The 21,688-nt window shown below is 46.6% G+C and overlaps 1 protein-coding gene across 5 annotated transcripts in view; it reads right to left on the bottom strand.

Annotated features, from left to right (window-relative positions):
- Positions 1-21,688, bottom strand: part of RGS3 (regulator of G protein signaling 3) — a 1,502,625-nt gene that overhangs the window by 659,848 nt on the left and 821,089 nt on the right. For all 5 annotated transcript variants that reach the window (XM_069609876.1, XM_069609875.1, XM_069609874.1 and 2 more), the window contains one exon: positions 13,435-13,771. In XM_069609876.1, the coding sequence (XP_069465977.1) occupies positions 13,435-13,771 (337 nt within the window). The remainder of the gene's footprint in view (positions 1-13,434; positions 13,772-21,688) is intronic.

Genomic DNA, 21,688 nt, shown 5'->3' on the forward strand with positions numbered 1-21,688 from the left:
GGAAATCGATTGAACTCACAGCCCCTGATGAAGAGAATGAATCTCGAAACACGTTGGGCATATACATTTGGAATAAATCACTGTTAAAGAGAGGAAAAAAGACTTTGTGAATTGACTACTTTTGGTCTTATTTGCATAAACAGATCCACAGAGAAAACAGTAACTTGAATTGAAATATTATTTCTACTATTTGAAAATTACTGGGCTACTCTAGCCATAGATAGTGTGCAGGGGACGGGAGTTCCTTAACAGGGAACACACTCTTGTTCTAATGTAAAAACTCAAGGCACGTCTTGGACCCAGCCTGTGCAATCTCTCTTCCTCTTTCCGTGGGTGAGGAGGAGGGTAAAATGAAGGCAAGGTTATTTTTTGTGTGATATGAAATTCTGAGACAACCTTTGGGAGGAAGTCCGGCTTCACTTGAAGAACTACTTTATCTTTGTGAATGACAGTATGTGGAGGTTTGCAAGATAAAGCTTGTAGTAAGCTCACTCTTCTGGCAGAAGTTAAAGCCACTAGGTAGACTGTTTTTAGAGTGAGAAACCTTAATGGACAGGAACGAAGAGGTTCAAAATGGAGTGCCCATTATAAATTTTAAGACTAGATTTAAATCCCACAGGGGAAACTGAAAAGGAGTTGGGGGAAAGACATTAGTCAACCCTTTCAGAAACGGAATGACTAGAGGCAACTTCAAATATGAGGGTTCTTCAGCCGTGCGTTTAAAGACTGATAATGCGCTGAGTTAACCCTTGATTGTGCCAACTTGAAGTCCTGAATTTGCCAAATCTAGCAGGAAAGATAACACCTTTGGTGTACTACGTGAAAAAGGGTCAATATCCTTATCTCTACACAAGCTGCAGAATTTGTTCCAACGGCAGCGTTATAAAGATTTATTTGCTGGCTTTCTGGCCGAAAGCAACACCTCCATTACGTCATCCGGGAGGTCCCAATCTTTGTATCTCAACCTTTCAGAAACCAAGCATGAAGGTTGATAGTCCTGATATCTGGATGGAGAACCTGACCTTCCTCTTGCGAGAGAAGATCTTCTCTTTGTGGAAGACGAATCGGAGGACAGGTGGACATGTCTAGGAGATCCGGTACCACGTTCTCCTGGCCCAATCCGGCCAATTAGAATCATGTGTTTCCGGAATCTCCTGAGCCTCCTTATTACGTGGGGAATAATGGGGACTGGAGGAAAAACATACAGAAGTCCACCACAAATGCATCTCCTAGAGCTGCTCTCGGGGGAAATTCCCTTGAGCAGTATTGTTCGCATTTCCTGTTGATACTTGTTGCAAACAGATCCACCTGAGGGGTTCCCCAAAGGGTGAAGATCTCTTGAAGGACTTCCTGAGCTGGTTCCCACTCGTGGGAGACTGTGGTCTGCCTGCTCAGAGCTTCCGCCTCTGTGTTCTTCTCTCCGGCTAGGTGAACTGCCGATAGAGATTCCTTCTTGAATTGCCCAGAACCAGAGCTGCATTGCCTCTTTGCACAGTGGCAGTGACCCTACACAACCTCTTTTGTTGAGGTAGTGCATGGATACTGTGTTGTCCGTCATTATCAGAAAATGTTTTCCCTGTACTGATGGCAGAAAAGCTTTCAGTGCTAATCTGATTGCTCTCAGCTCTAATAGGTTGATGTGTAGTCTGGACTCCGATGGAGACAAACGACCGCTGATGGTTAAGTCGTTTGTATGGGCTCCCCACCCTGTGAGTGAGGCGTCCGTGACTACCTTTATCTCCAGCCATGGTTGCCAAAACGGTTCTCCTTTCAAAATGTTCTCCCGACAGGCCCACCACTGAAGGTCTCGTGCTACTCTGTTCGGGATTTGTAGGAGATCCGATATCCTTCCTGAGAATTGAGACCACTGGGTCCTTAGCGCCCACTGGAGAGATCTCATTCTTAGGTGAGCCTCTGGCAGTAGAAAAATGCAGGATGCCATGAGGCCGAGCAACCTAAAAAACAAAAATTGAAGGCTGGTAGACGCTGGGCATTTTGAAATCTGGTCACCATCTGTAGAATATCTTGAGCCCTCACCTCTGGTGGCGTGGCTTTTCCCAGGGATGTGTCCAGGACTGCTCCAATGAACTTGAGTCTCTGTGATGGTATCATATGTGACTTCTTTAAGTTGAGGGAGAAGCCCATCTTATGGAAGAAGCGGTGAACATAATCTAGATGGATCTGAGCTTGTTCCGTGGACACTGCTCTGATCAAACAGTCGTCCAGGTAGGGGTAGACATGAATTCCTCCCTCCTTAGACTTGCTACAACGACTGCCATTAACTTGGTGAAGACCCTCGGAGGTCAGTCCAAATGGCAGAACCCGAAATTGATAGTGGAGCTGCCAATGGCGAACCTCAGGTACATTCTGTGCTTGAGATGGATAGGCACATGAAAGTAAGCATCCCGAAGGTCCAGAGATACCAACCAATCCTGAATCTGGAAGGCCTGAAGGATCTGAGAAAGGGTTACCATCTTGAACTTGTCCTTCTTGAGGAATTTGTTAAATTCTTCTAAGTCCAAGATGGGTCTTAATCCTCTGTCCTTTTTTGGTATTAGGAAGTAAGGGAAGTACCAACCCTTGTTCCTCTCCACTGTAGATACCGGGGTTCTATGGCACCTTTCTCTAGCAGGTCTAAAATCTGCTGCATAAGGAGCAGATCTGGAAACTTCAAAGAGTTGCTCCCCTGTGGATGAGTCTGAGGCGTGTGTAGGAAAGGCAGGCAGTAACCCTGGGCAATTGTGTCCAATGCCCAAGCAGCTGACGTAATAGCCTGCCATTCTGTCAGATGTTGAGTTAACCTGCCTCCTACTGGAGTTTTGTGAAGAGAGACCTCAGAGGGGTTTTGGAGCGGCTGACGCAGATGCTGAGGGCAAGGCAGCACCTGCTGATGCAGACTTGGTACCTTTGACCCGTCCACCACGGGTAAATCGTCTCTGGCCCGTTTGAGCTGGCTGCCCTCTGCCTTTTCCAAATGCCGAGTAAAAACGAAAGGACTTTACCCTCCAGGACGTAGCTGAGGGGAAGTTTGGAGTTTGACGAATTGCAACCCCAAGGGATTTGGCTGCCGCTTTGGAGGTTTGCAATTTCTCCAAACTGTCATCAGCTTTCTTGCCAAATAGAGAGGTGCCAGTCTGGCTTGTACATCAAGAGCAAAACCAGACTTCCGTAACCACGCAAATCTGCGGATTTTGGTACTGGCCGCCATGGCTCTGCTGATGCTGTCAACAGAGTCGAGACCTGTCTGGATGGACTCGCACATCGCATCCTTGATGATATTCAAGTATGCGTCTCGTTCCTCCCCTGCTGGGATACGGTCAGTCGCTGATGAAGCGCACTCCCAAAGGGTGTGCCCGAATCTCGCTAGCGTGCAAGTGGCGTTAACTGACTTAGGTGCCATGCTGCATGCCGAGAAGACCTTTTTGGCCATGGCGTCAAATCTCTTGTCGTCCCTATCTTGTGGTATTGTGGTGTACGCCGATTTACTGCTTCCCTGCACTACCAAGCTCCCTGGGGTCGGATGCTTAGTAAAGTACAGAGGATCTGAGGCCGATGTTCTGTCCTTCGCCGAGAGCTTTTTGTTAACTGCAGGGATAACCTCCAGCGTTTCCCAATTTGCAGTTATCTTTCTCTGTAATGCTGCATGAAAAGGAACTATAGGGCCTTCTTGAGGTCCTTTATCTAAGATGTCTGTTAAGTCATCTTGTTGAAAAGAGGGTGCAGGTGCTGACCACCCAATAAATTCCATAAGAGCTCTATAAGACATGTCTGCATGCTCCCCAGGTTCTGGTCTTCCAAAGTCAGCTTCTGGACAGGTATCTATGCCACTGACATCCTGCAAAGACTCCTGAAGATCTTTTAATCTGACTTCCTCTGATATTAGCTCCTCTGGAATAGGAACTCTTGTAGTTTGTAAGCCAAACAGCCTTTCATCATCAGAGTCTTCCCCTTCCTCATAAATAGAGGACAAAGCTCTGAAGTAGTCAGAGCGTGGGTAAGGGGTATAACCCATTTCAAGTGAGGAGGGAGCCAAATTGGTCGGCACTGCTTGAGATAGGGTTGTATTTGTCGATGTAAACATCATAGGTCTCAACAGAATTACAAACAGCGTCGATATACTCGAGTATGGCCTTGATGTCGTTGAGAGAATCGGAATTCTACTCGATGTCGTTGATATGGCCGCCGCCCCTTTTGACGCCTTCGAAGGATCCGTCGATGCCCCGAGTGGCGGTGGTCCAGTCGGGGCATGAGGCTTCGATGGTCTCTCCTTCATCGGGGTCGACGACGGCGTCGATGACACCGTCTTTTTCGGAGGGCCCGTCTTTACTTGAGGGTTCATGATGCTCTCGAAGGTTTTTATTTGCCGAGGTCGACGACTCACAGCGTTTCTCTTTTTCGTGTCTTTCACCCGGGGTATCACCTCCAGGCATCTCTGAGGGGGACAAGGCTGCATTCTCGAAGATCCTTAGCATTTCTTTGCAAAATTCCTCCTACTTAGCTGGAGAGCTATGTTTAGTGGTGCGGTTGACCCTTTCTGGTGAGTTGGAAGATGAAGAGGAAGGTGATCTATGATGCCTCTTCTTAGTATGCCTCGATCTGGATGAGTGGTGAGAACCACTACGAGATCTCGAGTGGGAATGTTTTCTCCGATGGCGATGTGACGAATGTCTCGACTCGGCCGAGGACAATTTCGAAGGGGGTAGAAGATTGAACAGTCTCAACTTTTTCCAGCTCCCCCCTACGCTCCCTCAAGGCTTTCGCCATCATGGACATACATTCCTCACACTCCTAACACTAGTGCTCTGAGCCCAGGCATCACAGGCAGATTCTGTGAGGATCGGTTAACATATTTTTTCCATAATCCCAGCATTTCTTGAAACAGGATCACGGCGTCGAAGCGGACGAAGATGCCATTGTAGTTCGAAGAATTTTTTAATAAAATTGAAGTTTAGGAAAGATTCACTGAGGAACCAAGCGTTGCGTCTCCGAGGCTTACGAAGCGCGGAAAAACGGAACTGAGCAACGGATGCTGTGAAAGACTATATATACCTATGAGGACGTTGGCGCCGATACAGAGGCCTTCGATGGACACAGACTTGAGGGACGTCGACGCTCAGCGCCCTCTACTGGGAAAAAAATTCCGATGACAGCAAGCTAGAAATTGATTTATCAAAGATAAGGAATACGTGGGAGGACACAATCCATTTTAAGTGTAGATTTGATCACTTTCTTTGTCTAGCGGGGCTTCAGCCGACACCAGAGGAGTGCCAGCCATCTTCCTAGTAGTGGTGACAAGTGAGTCAGGTTTGAGCTGACCCCTAATATACATGGGGTATGTGGGCGCTGGAGTCAATCATTTTTCAATTCTAGGGTTAACCACCCCTGTGAGGTTAGGCTTAAGTAAGGAGGGCTGTATAAGTCTTTGTATCGACTGTAAAGGTGGAGTAAACTGAGTGGCACATGTTTTGTCGACAAGAATGTCCTCCACAAAGTCTGTGTCTTCTTGTGCCTCTTCGGTGTAAATAATGAACTGTTGGGCAGCCTTCAGCATCTGTTTGCTGTATTGAAGCTGATTATCTACAGGCTGATCTTGGTGGTCAGGCGACTGGATGACATAGATGTCGTGATCGTAGTACTGGTCTGGACTGTATTGATCTCCCTGTTCTCCCTGAGAGCCGGGGCCTTGCGACTCAGAGATCGATAGCATACATGTCCTGAGAGGGGTCTTGATAAATGGAGGCTAGGGGGTCTAGGGAGGAAGTGCTTGGCTGTGGGTCAAGACATGGTTTTTTTGTAGTTGGTTGATGTTTTACAGCCCCTGACAGGGAGGCTTCTCTAAGGTTTGCAAGTTCTTCTGGGTACCTATCCATAAAGTCAACAAAGCATGACATCCTTTTCATAATCTTGTTGAATTGTTCAAGGGTCCACTCAAAAGAGGGTGGGGAAACCTGAGAGGGTAAAGGTGGTATGGGAGGGTGTTTATTCTTTGTGTTACATTGCCCCTGTGAGTGTTATCTGCAGGGGAGGAGGAACCCATATCCTGGGAGTCTAAGGTTTGGAGAGACAATGGCGGCGAAGATTTTGCTCTTTTCAGTGATTCTGTCTCTAAAAGAGTAGCAAGGAAATGTTTTTTAATGAGTTCCTGCATTTTCAGCATATGTTTGGGGGACGCCAATGAGCCTTTTGCCACCTGTTTTTCGATGCACGAAAGTAGGGCTTTTTGTGTGCAGTATCCAAACCGACTGTTGAGGCCAGTTTCGGAGGCCTGTCGTGAGGCAAAGCCATAAGCGATGACCCAGAGGACAGGGAAGATCTAGAGGAATTTTTCCGCAGACACCACGTGGGCTTCCACAGTCGACGATTTTGTCGAAGGTCGGCCATGGGCTATGTGCTTGGTGTGTTTGTAGGTGTTTGCGATATGGCCGCCGGGTGTCGTCCCCGTCACAGAGCTGCAAGCCTGTTTAGTGGAGCCGGGGGCCCACAGATGGGTTCCGACGAACCTCGGTCGCCTTCACCATCACTAGGGACACCGATATTGCCATCGCTGGATTCCCAGTCACGTCAATGGAGGCTTCGGCCTGCATGGCGTGGACGGCCCAGCACTTGGTCTGGTGGTCTTTAAGAGTTTCGGGCAGAAAAGTTTGTAGGACTTGCAACGTTTTTCTGGGTGGTGTCTAGGGAGACAGTAATTGTACACTCTGTGCGTGTCCTTCCACTGGAAATTCCTATGGCAGGTAGGGAAACATTTAAAAGGTGTCTTTTCCATAATAAATGCAAAGTGCAGTTTGGCGACAGAAGGGAATAAGGGATGGCAGAATATGCATTCTCTAAAAGCAGTAGCTATATGAGACCTCCCCCCGCTCTCCCTCCTGTGAGAAACCAAAGGGTGTCTCACCCGTTAGTTCCTTGGGATCTGTCATCCAGGTGGCCAGGGCACAGCCATCCCTACTAGAGCCAGACACTGGGGGTAGACCAGTGCGGGAGAATCACCAGGGTGAGGGGCCCTCTGGGAGTGGGACACCTTGTGCCGAGACATGGTATCCCCCTGATAATTCCTTTGACCCATACTACCAGGTAGGATAACTGGGGTCTGTAACCACCCCCTCCCGAACACTGCTAAACAGACAGCCCGCTCTGCGACAAAACAGACTAGCACACCGAGCAATGTACCGGACATGTCCCAGTACCCTGGTCAGGCAGAGTCGGCAATCGCTTTTAACGACTCGCACTTGATCTCCATTGAACTTTGCCACATGGATAAAAGGTGGAGCACGACAGCGCACTTTGAGCGAGGCAGAGCACACAAAGGACCAGTTTCTTCCAGGCCTCAGCTGAATCGAAAGGAGAAAGACGACAGGTCGGGAAGAGAGAGAAAGGAGCGAGATGCCCTTGAGACAAGTGATCGTTATACTCTTGAGGATTTGAAAGCAGCACGTGTAAAGTCAGGAAGTGAAGCAAGAGAATCCTATTCTGTGTGTCTGAGATACTGCATGACTCGCCAAGTCAGGGAGGAACAGCAGCTGCTGTGGTATCATCCTTGGCTCCCTGATCAAAGCCGAAAGCAGAACCTTCAACACAGCAGGTTAGTTGAGAGGATCTGTACGAGACCAGTCTGTGTTTAAATGAAGGTTACAAGCACCGACAATGTATCCCTAGAGAGCGAACATTGAAGCATTTGATGAAAGACTCGGGTAAAATACGGAAAACTGATAATTGTGTTGAACATTTTATGAGAGAAACAAAAGAAACAAGTTTGCAGAGTGGTCTGGCACCGTGTGGATGCCCAATCGAATGTCTCTGGCAAAAGGTGTCTTACAAAGAAACAAAGCAGCGAAACTTTAAATATTTGAATAGCGACATTGCAGATGAAAATCCGTTATGAGAAAATCTAAGTGGTCATGCAAGGGTCTGAGAAAAATCCTTTGCTTAATCGAAAGGCTTCGATATAAGTAAACTACTCATTAAAGTGAACCCTACCAAAGCCCGAGCTTGACTGAGGTAGGCCTATTGTGCCTGGGAGTTGTCAAAAAGGGTTAAGAGCCTGGCTGAGGGAGACCCAAAGTGAATGTTATACCTTAAAACGAAACACAGTGAACTTTTGAGGAGAGAGAGTTTTGGTAAACCCAGGCATTCTGCAAGCTAGACACTTGTGGACAATGAGAGACTTTATCGCAGAAGGTCCTATTTGATTTTTGAACTTCATTTTGGTGCTCAAAGAAGCTTCAGTGTGTTGCAAGCACAAATGTGACGCCTTGCCCTGTGCTGAAACATGGGGAAGGGGAGCTTATCACTCATCCGTCCTGACATATTGTTTGCTGAACACTCTTTCTTTTGCATACATCATTTTCCTCCAACATTTGTATTTAGAAGTAAGGATTGGTAAAAGGTTTATTAGTATAGGCCCTTTTTATTTTGACAAGACTTCACTAGGACTGTGTTATTTTTACTTTGATGGTTGTAGCTTGCTCCCATCCTTAGATTTAGGGTTTGATAAGCATTCATCCAACCCACTGAAGTTCAGTAAACACGCTTGAACTGTGATCACTTGTGTCTATCTCCACTGTTGGATAGCATGCTTTTCTTACACTACTGTAAGGACCAAGGCCGGTTAAGGCAGTGTCTGGTTGTCGAGTCAGTCGGGCATCGTCGACGATGGAGCTGTTCCCCAAGGGCTGTCGAGTAGTTGGATGATACTGCAGCAATAAGCAGACAGTGAAAGAAAGAAAGAGAAGTCTACGACTAAACTTTAACTAGTCAAAGGCATCAGCCTGGAAAGGAACTCTGCAACTTGCGACTGACTATGATGGCGGAAAGAAACAATCTGAGGGACCTCGATGCGTGAAGGACCATGGGTACAGTAGACGTCACACTAGGGATAGTATTACTAACACGCCCTGTCGACGTCAGTTTTTGAGTTTTGAAAACAAATCTTGTAATACTCTGCGACTACCACTAGATATTGGAATATGCAGAGCATGTGAGCTAAGCAGATCCACAAGCCTCAGACATAACATTATGATGTTCTACCGCCAATAGCTGTAAAATAATAAAAATGGAACCGGCCGCCAAAGTGAATGACAAAATCACGCAACAGCAGATAATGTCAAAAAACGTTGGCGACCATTAGTAGCTCACTTTCAGGATGGCGGTGATCGAGCTACACATGGAACGCGCCATCCTGAAAGAACCCGGCCCACTAAAGGACCTCCCATCTCTTATAAGGAAAGGCTGGCCTAACATGAACATAGAAGTAATGAAGGATATAAAATAGGCATATATGGGATGAATTGAATTAACCACAAGTCTGATCTCTTACACACAGACTCAATGAAGGAATTATGAAAAAGCTTACTAAGAAGGCAGAACTTTAAAAGGAGCTTTTTACCATTTTAAGGTAAGATAAAAGAAGGGCACACAGGACAATGACCATATTACAGCACTGAATTGAACTAGGGATACTGGGCTACCATAGAACTTGTTTGTTCACGACAAACAAGAAAAAACAAAAGAGTACTTGGAACTAATACTGGGAACTCTCAACTATTTAACCAGACCTTGACTGACAATTGCAGAAGGTAAATTAACCACAAAACTGTATTTGCAATCTCCATGTAAACATTTCAACAGTTTACTAAATAACATTTAACATTTCCATAGACCCTGCAATTAGACGCACTAATACAATGGGATCACCTACAAACCACTGCTAACCAGCTTAATTAATGGTGACACACTCTAGGTTTAAAATCCCAGAAGAAAGTATAGAAACTGACCTGTACCTTATAGGTAAGACATATTCTAGACATAAGTGTAAAACTGAAAACTATTGACTTCGCAATGAATAGATGTAACCCTATCTATAATTAACACCACTCAACTCTCTCTCCCTTCACCCTCTCTCACCACACAGCCACTAGTTTGCTCCAAATGCAATGCATCCTTGAACTATGCATGCTTGAACAATGTGAAGTAACATTTAACTTTGCTTGAACTGTAGTTTGTGTGTAGACTATGTGAAGGATTGTACTTGTGGAATAACGCACACAATATTGTATACCTAATCTCAACTGTCCCTTGAAAAGGCCCTGGTAATGGTAGAACTATTGCACGTGTCTCAAAGGAGTATGTTGGCACCTTTTTAGTTAGAACACTACTGTTGGTACACAACCAATACAATCTAACAAAACAACAACTCCAGATTTCCTTTGTGAACTAGAAATTAGAAAGGTTGGGCGCAAGTTACCTAACAAAACCACTCATTATGGATACCAGTCATTGCTATGCTCTTCTGCCAGGTCGGAACACAAATAATTTCCTGACCCAAAAAAATTGTGAATGCTGAGAAAGAGATGCAACTCCCTCACCTTTTAACTTAAAGGGCAGGCTAATATTCACCACTCCCATACCCACTATGTTAATATGTGAGGAGTTGAACATACAAGGCTGTATAATACTGTTGAGTAATCCTTAACTGTTAATAGAAATTGTAAAACAATTAAAATGTGGTGTACCCAAAACATATGAAGCATCGTATCATAATAAGTTAAAACAAGTGCTTGTGGAAAACAGGCTTTGAAACAGAAAACCATTCTCTTATTCAAGTCGTGCAGCCTCCGTCAATGTTTCCCAATCTGGTTAAATGTACATCACTCCATTTCTGAAAACTCTACAGTGGCTGCCAAAACTGGCTGGCTATTCACCAGTAAAGGCACACATGTCCTGGTGCAAAAGCCCTCCACTGTCATGGCTCCTTCCTGTGGAACCCTTTCCCACAATGCCTTTAACAAGGACAGGGTTGGCTAAAGTTCTGAATATCCTTAGACACATTACTGTTTTGATTAGCTTACTGAGCCTAGTGTGATGAAGATGCAAGGTTATGGAGGTGAGCCCGCTCCACAACACACTGCCTAGTGATCAAGGAAAGTGGGACCTCACTGGGAGAGACGCCCCCTTGGGGGACAAGGACTCACATTCCAGTGAGAGACTCCCTACAGTTGTACACACTAAGGCCTACATCACAGGCTCTACCATACAGAATCATATTAAGATAAAGACTGGCATGAAGAAACTCCATAGAGATACCGTCATCTTATAAGAAATGACATGTCCCTTTAAATCAAATTATGCAATTCACTGAGACAAGTATATCAAATACCGGACCCTGTATAAAGAGCAGGGAGCAAGAGGAATGCATGCATAGCCTAGAGAGGGCCTTGAGCTGCAAGAATCGAGATGAGGCAGCATACGCACCATAGAGGAGGTCTGCAAGTTTGAAACTGACCCGATACGAGAAGCTGGGACGCCAAAGTCACTGTGCAGCCCTGGCATAAGAGAGCAAAAGGGCAGGAGACTGACACGAGAGACTGGGACACCAAAGCCGAGGTGCATCCCCATTACAAGAGAGCAACAGGGCAGGGGCCAAATACAAGAGATTGAGACACAAAAGATACGGCGTAGCTCCGACACGTGAAAGGCACTGGACAGGAGCCTGAGACAAGAAACTGGGACACTAGAGTCAACGCGTAACCCCAGTGCAAGAGAGCAACAGGGCAGAAGCCCAGAAGAAGATGGTGGCGAGATCCCGGGAAGCCTATGGTAGACAGCCTGTCCTGGAACTATCGCTGATACCACTACGTCTAGAGTCTAGAGAAGCAGTGTGTGTCCGGCCCATCATCCGAAGACTGGGACACCTTAGAGAGAAGAGAGACCACAAAGAGAAGTACCCCAAGAAGGCAAGGCGAACACGTTCAGAGTCCCGAGAAGAGTTTACCACGGAACCAGGCTCCCGCAGAAGTTGCACTTGGTAAGGGAAGGTGAAAGGGGGAACAAAAAGGGATTTTTATGTTGTGCAGATCACTCGTCCCAGTAGAAATTATGTGAGAGACTTATCCTTGAACCAGGTGAACCTATATTGTTGGGATATAAGAGAGAAAGAACATTGTAAGAAAAGATCAATAGAGAACCATATAGTGGGAAAGAGAGAAAGACACAAAACTAAATGGAAACACTGAGAATATGAACTTTAAAGAACTAAAACAAGGACTAACATTACCCTGGGAGAAGGGGAAACCCATAAGATATTTAATACTAAAAGAAGAGGATGTCAAAAGAAAAGGGCATTGCTAACCAGAGAACCAACTAAATAAACAAGTAGGACAAAGCAAGTTGAGTTCTAATTCACCCAGAGAGAAAGGCCACCTGAATAATAGTATCCTTCTAAGACAAGGCATAAATTAATTTTAAGACACACTGGAATTAGCAATAAAGAATATATATCTTGGAAAAGAAGCCCAAAAGGGGATTCCAAGGAAAAGGAAAAAGTGCAGAGCCCAATTGAAGTGTTACAGAAAAGTCTAAGATTGGTACTAAAGTACTCTCAATGATAGGGTCACAGGATAGTTTTTCTGGACAATAAACTATTTCCTTTTGGACATTCATGACTGACAAGCATCTTATTTAGAAATATAGGCAGGGAACACCCATAGAGATGGGAAACGTTAGGCATTATCCCTTACTAGTGAATCATGTCCTCACAGAGTCCTTGTCCTCCTTCTGACTCGCCAAAACTCCAACTCCTTCCCTCCACTTTATCACTCGTTTTGAGCTTTTGTCCTCTACCTTTTCCACTCTCTGGCCTGCACACACTCTTTAGAAACAATGTCTTAATTGTACAGAGCTCATTATAAAAGAACAAAATAAAATAAATGTTTCAATGAAAAAAGAACTGTATAAAATCAACTATATGTATTATTGAAAATCAAGTAATCATGTAAACATTAAATCTGAAAAGGTAAATACCTGACAAATCCAAAGCCTACTATCTTCAGATTTTTAGGATAACACAAACAATGACACCAATGACATACACCTGGAGGGGACCAGTGCCAATGGCTCCAAAAAGTGGGCCACGGTAATAGAAGAATTGTTATAATCTGTCAAAATCTCTAGAACATGATGTGCAAGAGACTAATGCATCACAATGAAATTACATAGCCATTGACAAAATATAGGTTTCTGATGCATGCTAGACCATCACAGCATTTCAATCAATTACAATGTTAATTTGTTTTTTATAAGGTGTGCTTGCACTCTTGAAACTTGGCAGCGCTGGAATATTCTCGTATTACGCAGGACACAGGTACGCATTACATGCTAGAGTGGTATTTTGGTGCAGCCAGTTTGGACATGTTTTCATATTGTGGCATGGCATTTTTAATGGCAAAGCCAGCTGGAGTGTTCTCTTACGAGGGAATAGCACCATATAGTGGCAGAACCAGCATGGACATTTTAGAAAGATAAAAGTAGGCTATAAAAGTAGGCTACATGCATGTTGCACATGGATATTCGGACCCTAAGCTTAACTTAAAGTTATACGACCAGCTCATTAAACACAAGTAAAATTAAGAACGGAGATAGTTCACACTAATTTCCTACCTGACTTCCAGGATTCAGCGGAGCTAAAATTATGTAGTTTTTGTCGCCTGCTGATGATGAAAGTGGCTGGGTTGGTATAGTGTTCTGGCTTTTCTTGCCAGTCTCCTTTCTTCTCTCCCAGCTATTCAGCAGAACCCCCTCGGTCCCATCATAAAGTATGTGGCAGCTCTGTCTTTGTGGCGCGTGGGAGGGAACTGCACTGTTCTTTTCACGTTTATGAGGTGGCTGAAGTTCATACGTGGATTTGCATGACGACCTTCGGACCATATTCTCGATGCCTGGCTTCATCCGTGGCACAATTCTCCACACCAACAAGGTAATTTCACCATGGCAATTCCTACAAAGCAAAACACATTTATGCATGTAGTACATCCAGTCAATCAAAACGATCACCACGCCATAGGATGCAAAAACACACTATCTGCCACATTGATGTTTTAAACAACTCCACCCCGTGCATACTTGTACACACCTGTTGTTGTGTTTTCTTCCCTATGACACTACCCATGGACCAACTGAGGACCTGGGCTGCATTCACTCTTGTGTTGTAAACCCTTGTTAATTGTGTATCCAAGAGTACTTGCACCATCAGAAGGCTTGCACCCTCCACACTCTTGAGGGTGGTACCTAGTGGTACACCTACATATCAAAAGTACAACTGTCCATCTGTCTGTTATTATGCTAACAATTGATATATTATATGTATCATCACCAAAATTCAGAGATTAAATTAAATTATCCTGAATCTCAAAAGTGCGGGTCACCCATCCCGATTGTTTGAATATACATCCAGGTGGCCAGGACACGGCCATCGTTATTGGATCCAGTTCCTGGGGGTGGACCAGTGAGGGAGGATCACCTGGATGGGGGCGTCCTCGGGGAGTGGAAGTGGGACACCGATGAGTGAGACGCGGTATACCCCTTCTTCCAATACCTTTTCCCCATCCTACCACGTAGGATGCTCAGAAACTCTACACCCCCATTTTTCGACACAAACACTTTTGCACACCATGCAAGACAACAGACTAACACCAGAGCTGTTTACCTGACATGTCCCAATACAAGGGTCAGGCAAAGTCAGGCAATGGACCAGAATCACACACACCTGACGACCCTTTCCCTTCCCCACAGGGATAAAAGGTGGAGCACGAGAGCACACTACAAGCAAGGAAGACGGCACGACGAGACAGCTATCCAAGTACGGCAGTTAAAGAGGAGGAGAAAGGCGTCAAGAACCAAAGGGGTGACAAGAAGAGAAGCGACACTGCCCTTTCCGACTCAGACCCGCAAAGTCTCTGTGAAAAGAAACGTAAGACTGTGAACGGTACACAAAGCCCTCCTACACTGATATTCGGGACAGGACAGGGAGAAACGCTTGTTACCATGGTACCGTCCATGACTCCAGAGACAAGAAAAGCCAAGCGGTTCATCACAGCAGGTGAGTCGAGGGGAGAACCAATGAGAACCGAACTGTGCTGAACGAAAGTGGAAAATGGCAAGTAAAAGGGAAATCAAAGAACTTAACTCTTCAGGGGAAAACCAGCTGCAGTGGGGTCCGGGGCCATGTGGGTGCTCTCTCAGGAGACTCTGGGTAATTCCCTTATTGTTGAAACTATGGAAGACAGAAGGCCATAGGAGAGTCGCAAGGAACAGGTCAAAGTGGTCATACAGGGGTCTAGCAAAACCCCCTGTAAAGTCAAAAGTCTTTGACTGACAAACAATTGGAAAGCTAAGGGAGCCCAATACTGCATAGTAAGAAAGGAGAAGGAACTGTTTGGTTGGCAAGAATGAACCCAATGGAGGGATGCCGACAAAATGGGGCAAAGCTTGATGCACCAGTGAGAATTGTGTTGACACGAGTGAACCCGATGGAGGGAGGTCCAAAGTGAATTGTTTAAAAAGATATAAGACTTGTGAATGCAACAGTTGAAATCTTTTGGAATAAAAGCCATAGTGAAAGCGACAGAGGGAGGATGACATTCGAGAGGGGTCTGAGCCTGGAAGAGTGGGACACTTAGGGGTGAAGAATCATTACCCTAAGTGCAATCAGAAAGGAACTTTTGTTTATTATTTTGAACATGAAAGGCCCTCGGAAGCAAGAAACTAAACCACCGAAGGTCCAGATATCGCTAGGATATCTTTTGTCGATCCGAGCCCGGAAGAGACGGGGTCCAGGGGTGAAAATCATCCAATGTACCTACAGAAAATAACTTTTTGTTTGTTATTTTGAATACATCAGGCCCTCGGAAGCAAGAGACTTTCTGTAGAAAAGAGACTTAACTACTGAAGGTCTTAATAGCTGAGAGCAGTACTGTCGTCTCGTACTGGGAAAGCTCAAGAGTGTACTGTGCTCAGGAGTCTCGCATTGTCCCGTGCGTAAAACGTGGGAAAGGGAGACCCCCGACTATCACATCCTCACTTATCATTTGTTAACACTTCTTTCTTTCTTGTGAACCCTATCCCACGCTCTTTTTGTATTTAGCTGGAAGGGTTGGCAATAGTTTTTTTTAGTATAGGACCTTTTATTTGACAAGACGCCACTAGGACTGCCTCATTATTATTTGATGGTCATAGCTCGCTCCCATCTTAGATTTAGATTAGGCGTTTTTCCAACCTACCTATACAGTTTAATAAACACCCTTGAACTGTGATCACTTGCGTCTGTCTTTACTGTTGCCACCATGAGTTCCTTACAGAGTGCATGGGCTCAAAAGGAGCTGCCATCACAAAAGTAAGGACCAAGTTAAGGTGCCAAAATAAAAAAAAAAAAAAAGCAAGACCCTTGATCCGGGAACCTCTTTAAAACAGACAAAGCCGCCAAGTAACCTTTGACTGTTGTAACCAGCAAGCCTGATGAGGCCAATGAAAGGTATTCCATCACTGAGGTGGTGGGGCAGGAGATCCGTTCCCTGCACCACGACTCAAATCTCCTGCATCTACACGCGTACAACGATCTCATAGATGTCTGCGTGCAGCCCGTAGCACCTCAAGCACCTCTTCTTAGAGTTCCCAGTCATCATACCTCATCATCTCAAGAGTCACGCATGTAGACTGAGGTACTCTGGGTTCAGGTGCAGCACCCAACCTTCTGACTGGGATAGGAGGTATGGCCCTCGAGGGAGCCAGAGTGGTATGCAGACTGTCAACTCCAGGAGCCCTGAGTACCACTTTCTCCTCGCCCAATCTGGGATGATCAGGATCATGGTCGCTTGGAACCTCCTCGACCTCCTGAGAACCCACAGGATGACGGCGATCTGAGGGAAAGCATAGTGAGGGATGAAGTCCCACTCCACTAGGAATGCATCCCCCAGGGCACCTCTCGTAAAACTGCCTGCACTTCCTGTTCGACTCCGTTTGCAAACAGATCCACTGTTGCGGTGCCCCACTGAGAGAAGATCTCGAGAACTCCCACTTGTGCAAGACCATGATTAGCATCCACCAGCCTGCTCTCCGTCCCCACCAGAGGAGTTGCCGAAACTGAGATCTAGTTCTCTAGCAGCCTAAACAGAAGCTGCATCTCCTACCTGCAAAGAGGAAGGCACCATACACCACCTTGCTTGTTCAGGTAGTGCATGGCCATCGTATTGTCCGTCATGATCCAGACATTCTTTCCTTTGAGGGGAAGGTGCAAAACCCTTCAGGGCCAACCCCATTGCTAGCCGCTCCAGCCTTTTCACATGCCACTGGCTTTCCATTGATGACCAAAGGCCGCTCACCTGCAGATCATTGCAGTGAGCATCCCAAGCTTTCAGGGACACATCTGTGACTACCGTGGCCTAGGCCCACGGAGGCCAGAAAGGTTCCCCCACCATCATGTCGCTGCTGGCCCAGCAAGAGAGAAAATCAGCCACCGACCGCCACACCCCGAGAGCATCCTTCGTGGTGCCAAAATACTAAGACCATTGACCCCTCAGTAGTCAATGCACAGATCAAATTCGCAACCTGGCCTCTGGCACTAGAAAAATGCAGGAGGCCAGGAGTCCTATGAGGTAGAAGGAGATCGCTGGCAAGCTGTGATGGTTCCTTAACAGATCAACCATTTGCCTTACACTGGCGACTCTCTCATCAGGGGGAGGGTGGGAGGAGAGGAATCCTTTCCCTCTCAAGTGTCCAGGACTGCTCCAATGAACGTGAGCGTCTGCGTTGGAGTCGTGTGTGACTTTTGAAGGTTTAAGGAGAAGCCCAGCCTGTGCAGCACCGAACAGTTGTCACTGAGGTGAGACAAAACCTGCTCCGACGACTTTCCCCCGATTATTCAGTCGTCCAGGTATGGGAACACATGAACGTCGGATCTCCAGTGATGAGCCGACACTACTGCCATCAGCTTGGTGCAGACCCTGGGTGCGGAGGTCAACCCAAAGGTTGAATTGGTAGTGCCTGTCCCCTTTGAGGAATCTCAGGAATCCCCTGTGCCTCTGGTGGACGGACACATGGAAATACACATCCAACATCATCAACCAGTCCTGCAACTGTAGAGTCTGGAGGATTTCTTGTAGCGTCACCATTTTGATTTTGTTCTTCCTCGGGAACTTGTTCAAGGCCCTGAGATCCAATGGATGCAGTCCTCTCCCTTTTCGTGGGTATTAGGAAATGCTGGTAACACCAGTGCGATCCTCATGGGAGACATCTGTTCTACAGCATCCTTCAAAAACAGGGCTCGCAGTTCCACCTGGAACTCCGGTTCCAGCTGCTGGGGAGCAGTGGGTGGTCTGTCTGGGTTTTCAAAAAAGGGAGACAGTACCCCTTATTGGATGAGCTCCACTGCCCAGGCGTCAGAGGCCATCTTCCGCCATTGAGGTAAGTGCTCGCCAATCCTCCCCCAAAATGGGAAAACATGGCAAAGCAGTCAAACGGCTTTGTGGCCGGTGCCGGCCCACCCACGGCTGCTTCTATCTGCTGGCCACTAGCAGTCCCCCCTGCCTCTTCCAGAGCATGGGAAATGCTTCTCCCCCTGCCTGGGTTGTGCGAGCTGCACCCTTCTCTTGAATGGGACGTACTGGTGAATGGCTTCACCTAGGATGGTTTGGGCAGTTGTTGCACAGCCATGTCCAGAGACTTCGAAGCATGTTTAGAATTTTTCTAAAGACTCATCGTCTCTAGAGCCGAACAGGTGCTCACCATCAAAGGCGATGTCCAGCCACTCTGCCTGAACATTAGGGGGAAACCCTGAACTGTGCAGGTAAGCCTGCCTCCGCAGGACTGTTGTCGACCCCATAGCGCTGTCCACACAATCCACAACTTCCAGGGCCGATTGCAGAGCTTGGCCGGTCACCTCATTCTCGTCATCTACCAGGCATAGAAAACCTTCCCACATTTCCCCTGCGGGGATGTGTTCTGTCGTCTCCTGTATCATCCTCAACGACCGTGTGTGTAATTCCCGAAATCACACAAAGCATTCGCAGCTTTGAGAACCATACTACTCGATGAGAAGGCCTTCTTAGCCAGGGCATCATACCTTTTAGACTTCCTATCCGTCAGCAAGTTTGAGATGGATGTGGAAGGCCTCATATTAACAGTGGCTGCCTGGACCACTAATCCCTCCGGCGCAGGATGGGTCGAAAGATAGGGGAGGTCCCCCTTCGCAGCTCTGTATTTCTTGGTCAACTCCAAATCCACTGGGAGGGAGTTTGAGCAGGGTCTCTGCCACAAAGAGGCAATGGGGGCATCATTGGCTTAGTAACGGTCAGCGTCGGGCCCAAAGGCACCATACTCGACTAGGTCTGGCTGACACCCTGGACCTCCTTAACCTGCTGCATCGAGGTTTGACCTATAGCCGCAGTGGCCATTTTCATTATCTGGAGCATTTGCCCCTTAAAGGCTTACCACTCGGCCGTGGACGTACCCGAGCCTGAGTGGGGCTTACCTCGCTCCTTTGAGGAGTCAAGAGTCATGCCTGCATCGATGACGATGCTACTTATGAGATGAGGAAATGGAAAATGACTCCTTGAGTAAGACCTCTATTTAGCCTTTTTATGTGCCTGTCCTCTTTTTCTGGGGTGGGGACCTCCATCTCCTGCTCTGACGATCTGCTAGTCGATCGGGACGGTGCTACGACAGTTGGCATCCCAATTTGACCTTTGCTACCCGCTTCCGCTGTTACTTCGGGTTCATCTCCTCACAAGGAACACGTTACTTACCTGTAACTCCTGCTCTCCAGCATTGGTATTTTACATGGATTTGCATGCTTATGAATATTCCCTGTCGTCAGGCTGGGAATCCTCATTAATATTAAAGCATTTGGTGAGGTGACAAACTGTTGTTATTGTTAGGCGCTGGCAGTTGGTGGTTGTCCACTGTTTTTTGGTTGTGTAGAACCCCAATATAGAATTGTGTTTGAAAAATATAGACAAGTCATTCATGGTTTATTTCTGTATATGTTTTTTAATGTACAACGTGATACGTGATAAGTTCTGACAACATGAGCCATGTATGGTGAAAAAAAAAGCTGACACGCGTTTCGACCGTAGTCTTTGTCAAGGCAAAAATAGGTAGATGGCATGGATGCCAGATGAGAGTAGTCTGTGGGCCACCCTGTCATGGGTGCCAACTGCAAGCTGGATAGCTTATCTGAGAGAGGTCTCTCTGTTGCTTCATCCGACGTAAGCACTGCTATCCCGAGCAAAACTCCAACCCTTCTGAAAACTCCCTTAATATTAAAGCAGTTTCGCTTTAAAGCTTAAAAAACTGCGTGCCACGTATATAGCCCATTGCTATCACTTCGGGTCATACTGCCCCAACCAATGACATTTGCCCGCCTTAGCTCCACCCCTGGTAGCCATCTTCAGATTTAAAGCACACAATATCGTGGCAGTAAGAACTAATGAAGAGCAATAGAGCGGTAGGAGGGAGGGTCGTATATGAATTCATGTAAGATGCCAATGCTGGAGAACAGGAATAACAGGTAAGTATCTTTTTTCTTCTCCAGCATTGGATCTTACATGGATTCACATGCTTATTAATATAATTAAACAGCAGTACAAACAACCATGGGAGGCGGTACAGCTCAGCAATGATAATTCACCTATGGAACACTCACCTCAAGCAAAAAGGTTGCACAGCACTGCCTGTCCGACAAAAGATTCCTCCCTGGAATCCCTTTTGAGGCAGTAGAATATTGTGAAGGTGTGGATAGACCTCGACGTAGCAGATGTCTAGCAGGGGAACACCAGACATGAACGCTGTCGAGTGGCCACGCCTCTGGTGGAATGTGCCCTTGGTCTGCCCAGCAGAGGACTCTTTGCAAGCCGTTGACAATGATAAATGCAGCCAGATAGCCACCGGAAGATGGAAGCCTTACACAAAGTCTTCCTTTATCAGCAGTCCCAAAAGCAACAAAGAGATGCAAAGTCTTACGAAAGGCATTCTTGCAGGACACGCAAAACCTCAATGCATGGGCAATGTCCAATGAAAGCAACACCGTCTCTGCTAGAGAGGTAAGAGATCCAAAGAACGCTGGGAGATTTATAGGTTTTTTGAGATGAAATGCTGAACAAACCTCTGTCCTGAACGAAGGGTTAGTGCGCAGCGCTACCCTAGATTGGTGAAAAGTCAAATATGGTGCTTTGCAAGAAAGAGCTTGCAGTTCTCCAACACGGCTGGCTGATGTAACAGCAACTAGGAACGCAGTCGCCCAAGAGAGAACCTTCAAAGGAGCCTGGTGCAGAGGCTCAAAAGGAGTGCCCATCAGTTTAGGGGACCACATTGAGTTCCCACACTGGACCGTGTGCTTTAACTGGAGGAAAGCCCTGAAGAAAGTCTATGCGACCAAAGAGAAGACTTGCCAGAGGTCCGAGCGCAGTGAGAGAAAGCACCTAAATTAACCTTTATTGAAGCATGTGGTAGGTCAGCTTTTGCCACTGACAGTAAGTATGGTAGGAGTTGAGCAGCCTTAATACAGTGAGGGGTAAGTTGTTGAGTGGCACCAAGCGGAAAACCTCTTCGATTTATGCTTGTAGCAGGAGAATGTTGACACAGCCTTGGCCAGAATGCTACAGCATTCTATGAGTACCTGGAAGTTGGCCGAATTCCCGTTCTGCAGGAGCCAAGCCGTCACCTTCAGGAATGCTGGGTCGTGATGCAGGACGGCGCCTCTTTCTCTGGACAGCAGTTCTGGAAGACCAGGAAGACGGATGCACGGTGATACTGACAGATGGAGTAGGTCAGAGTACCAGATTTGCCACAGCCACGCCAGAGCAATCAGAACATCCTGCACCGGTTTGAGTGCCTGGAGTACTCATAGAATGAGCGGGATGGG

Source organism: Ambystoma mexicanum, chromosome 8, assembly GCF_040938575.1.
Source record: "Ambystoma mexicanum isolate Mex_15411 chromosome 8, UKY_AmexF1_1, whole genome shotgun sequence".
NCBI lineage: Eukaryota > Metazoa > Chordata > Amphibia > Caudata > Ambystomatidae > Ambystoma > Ambystoma mexicanum.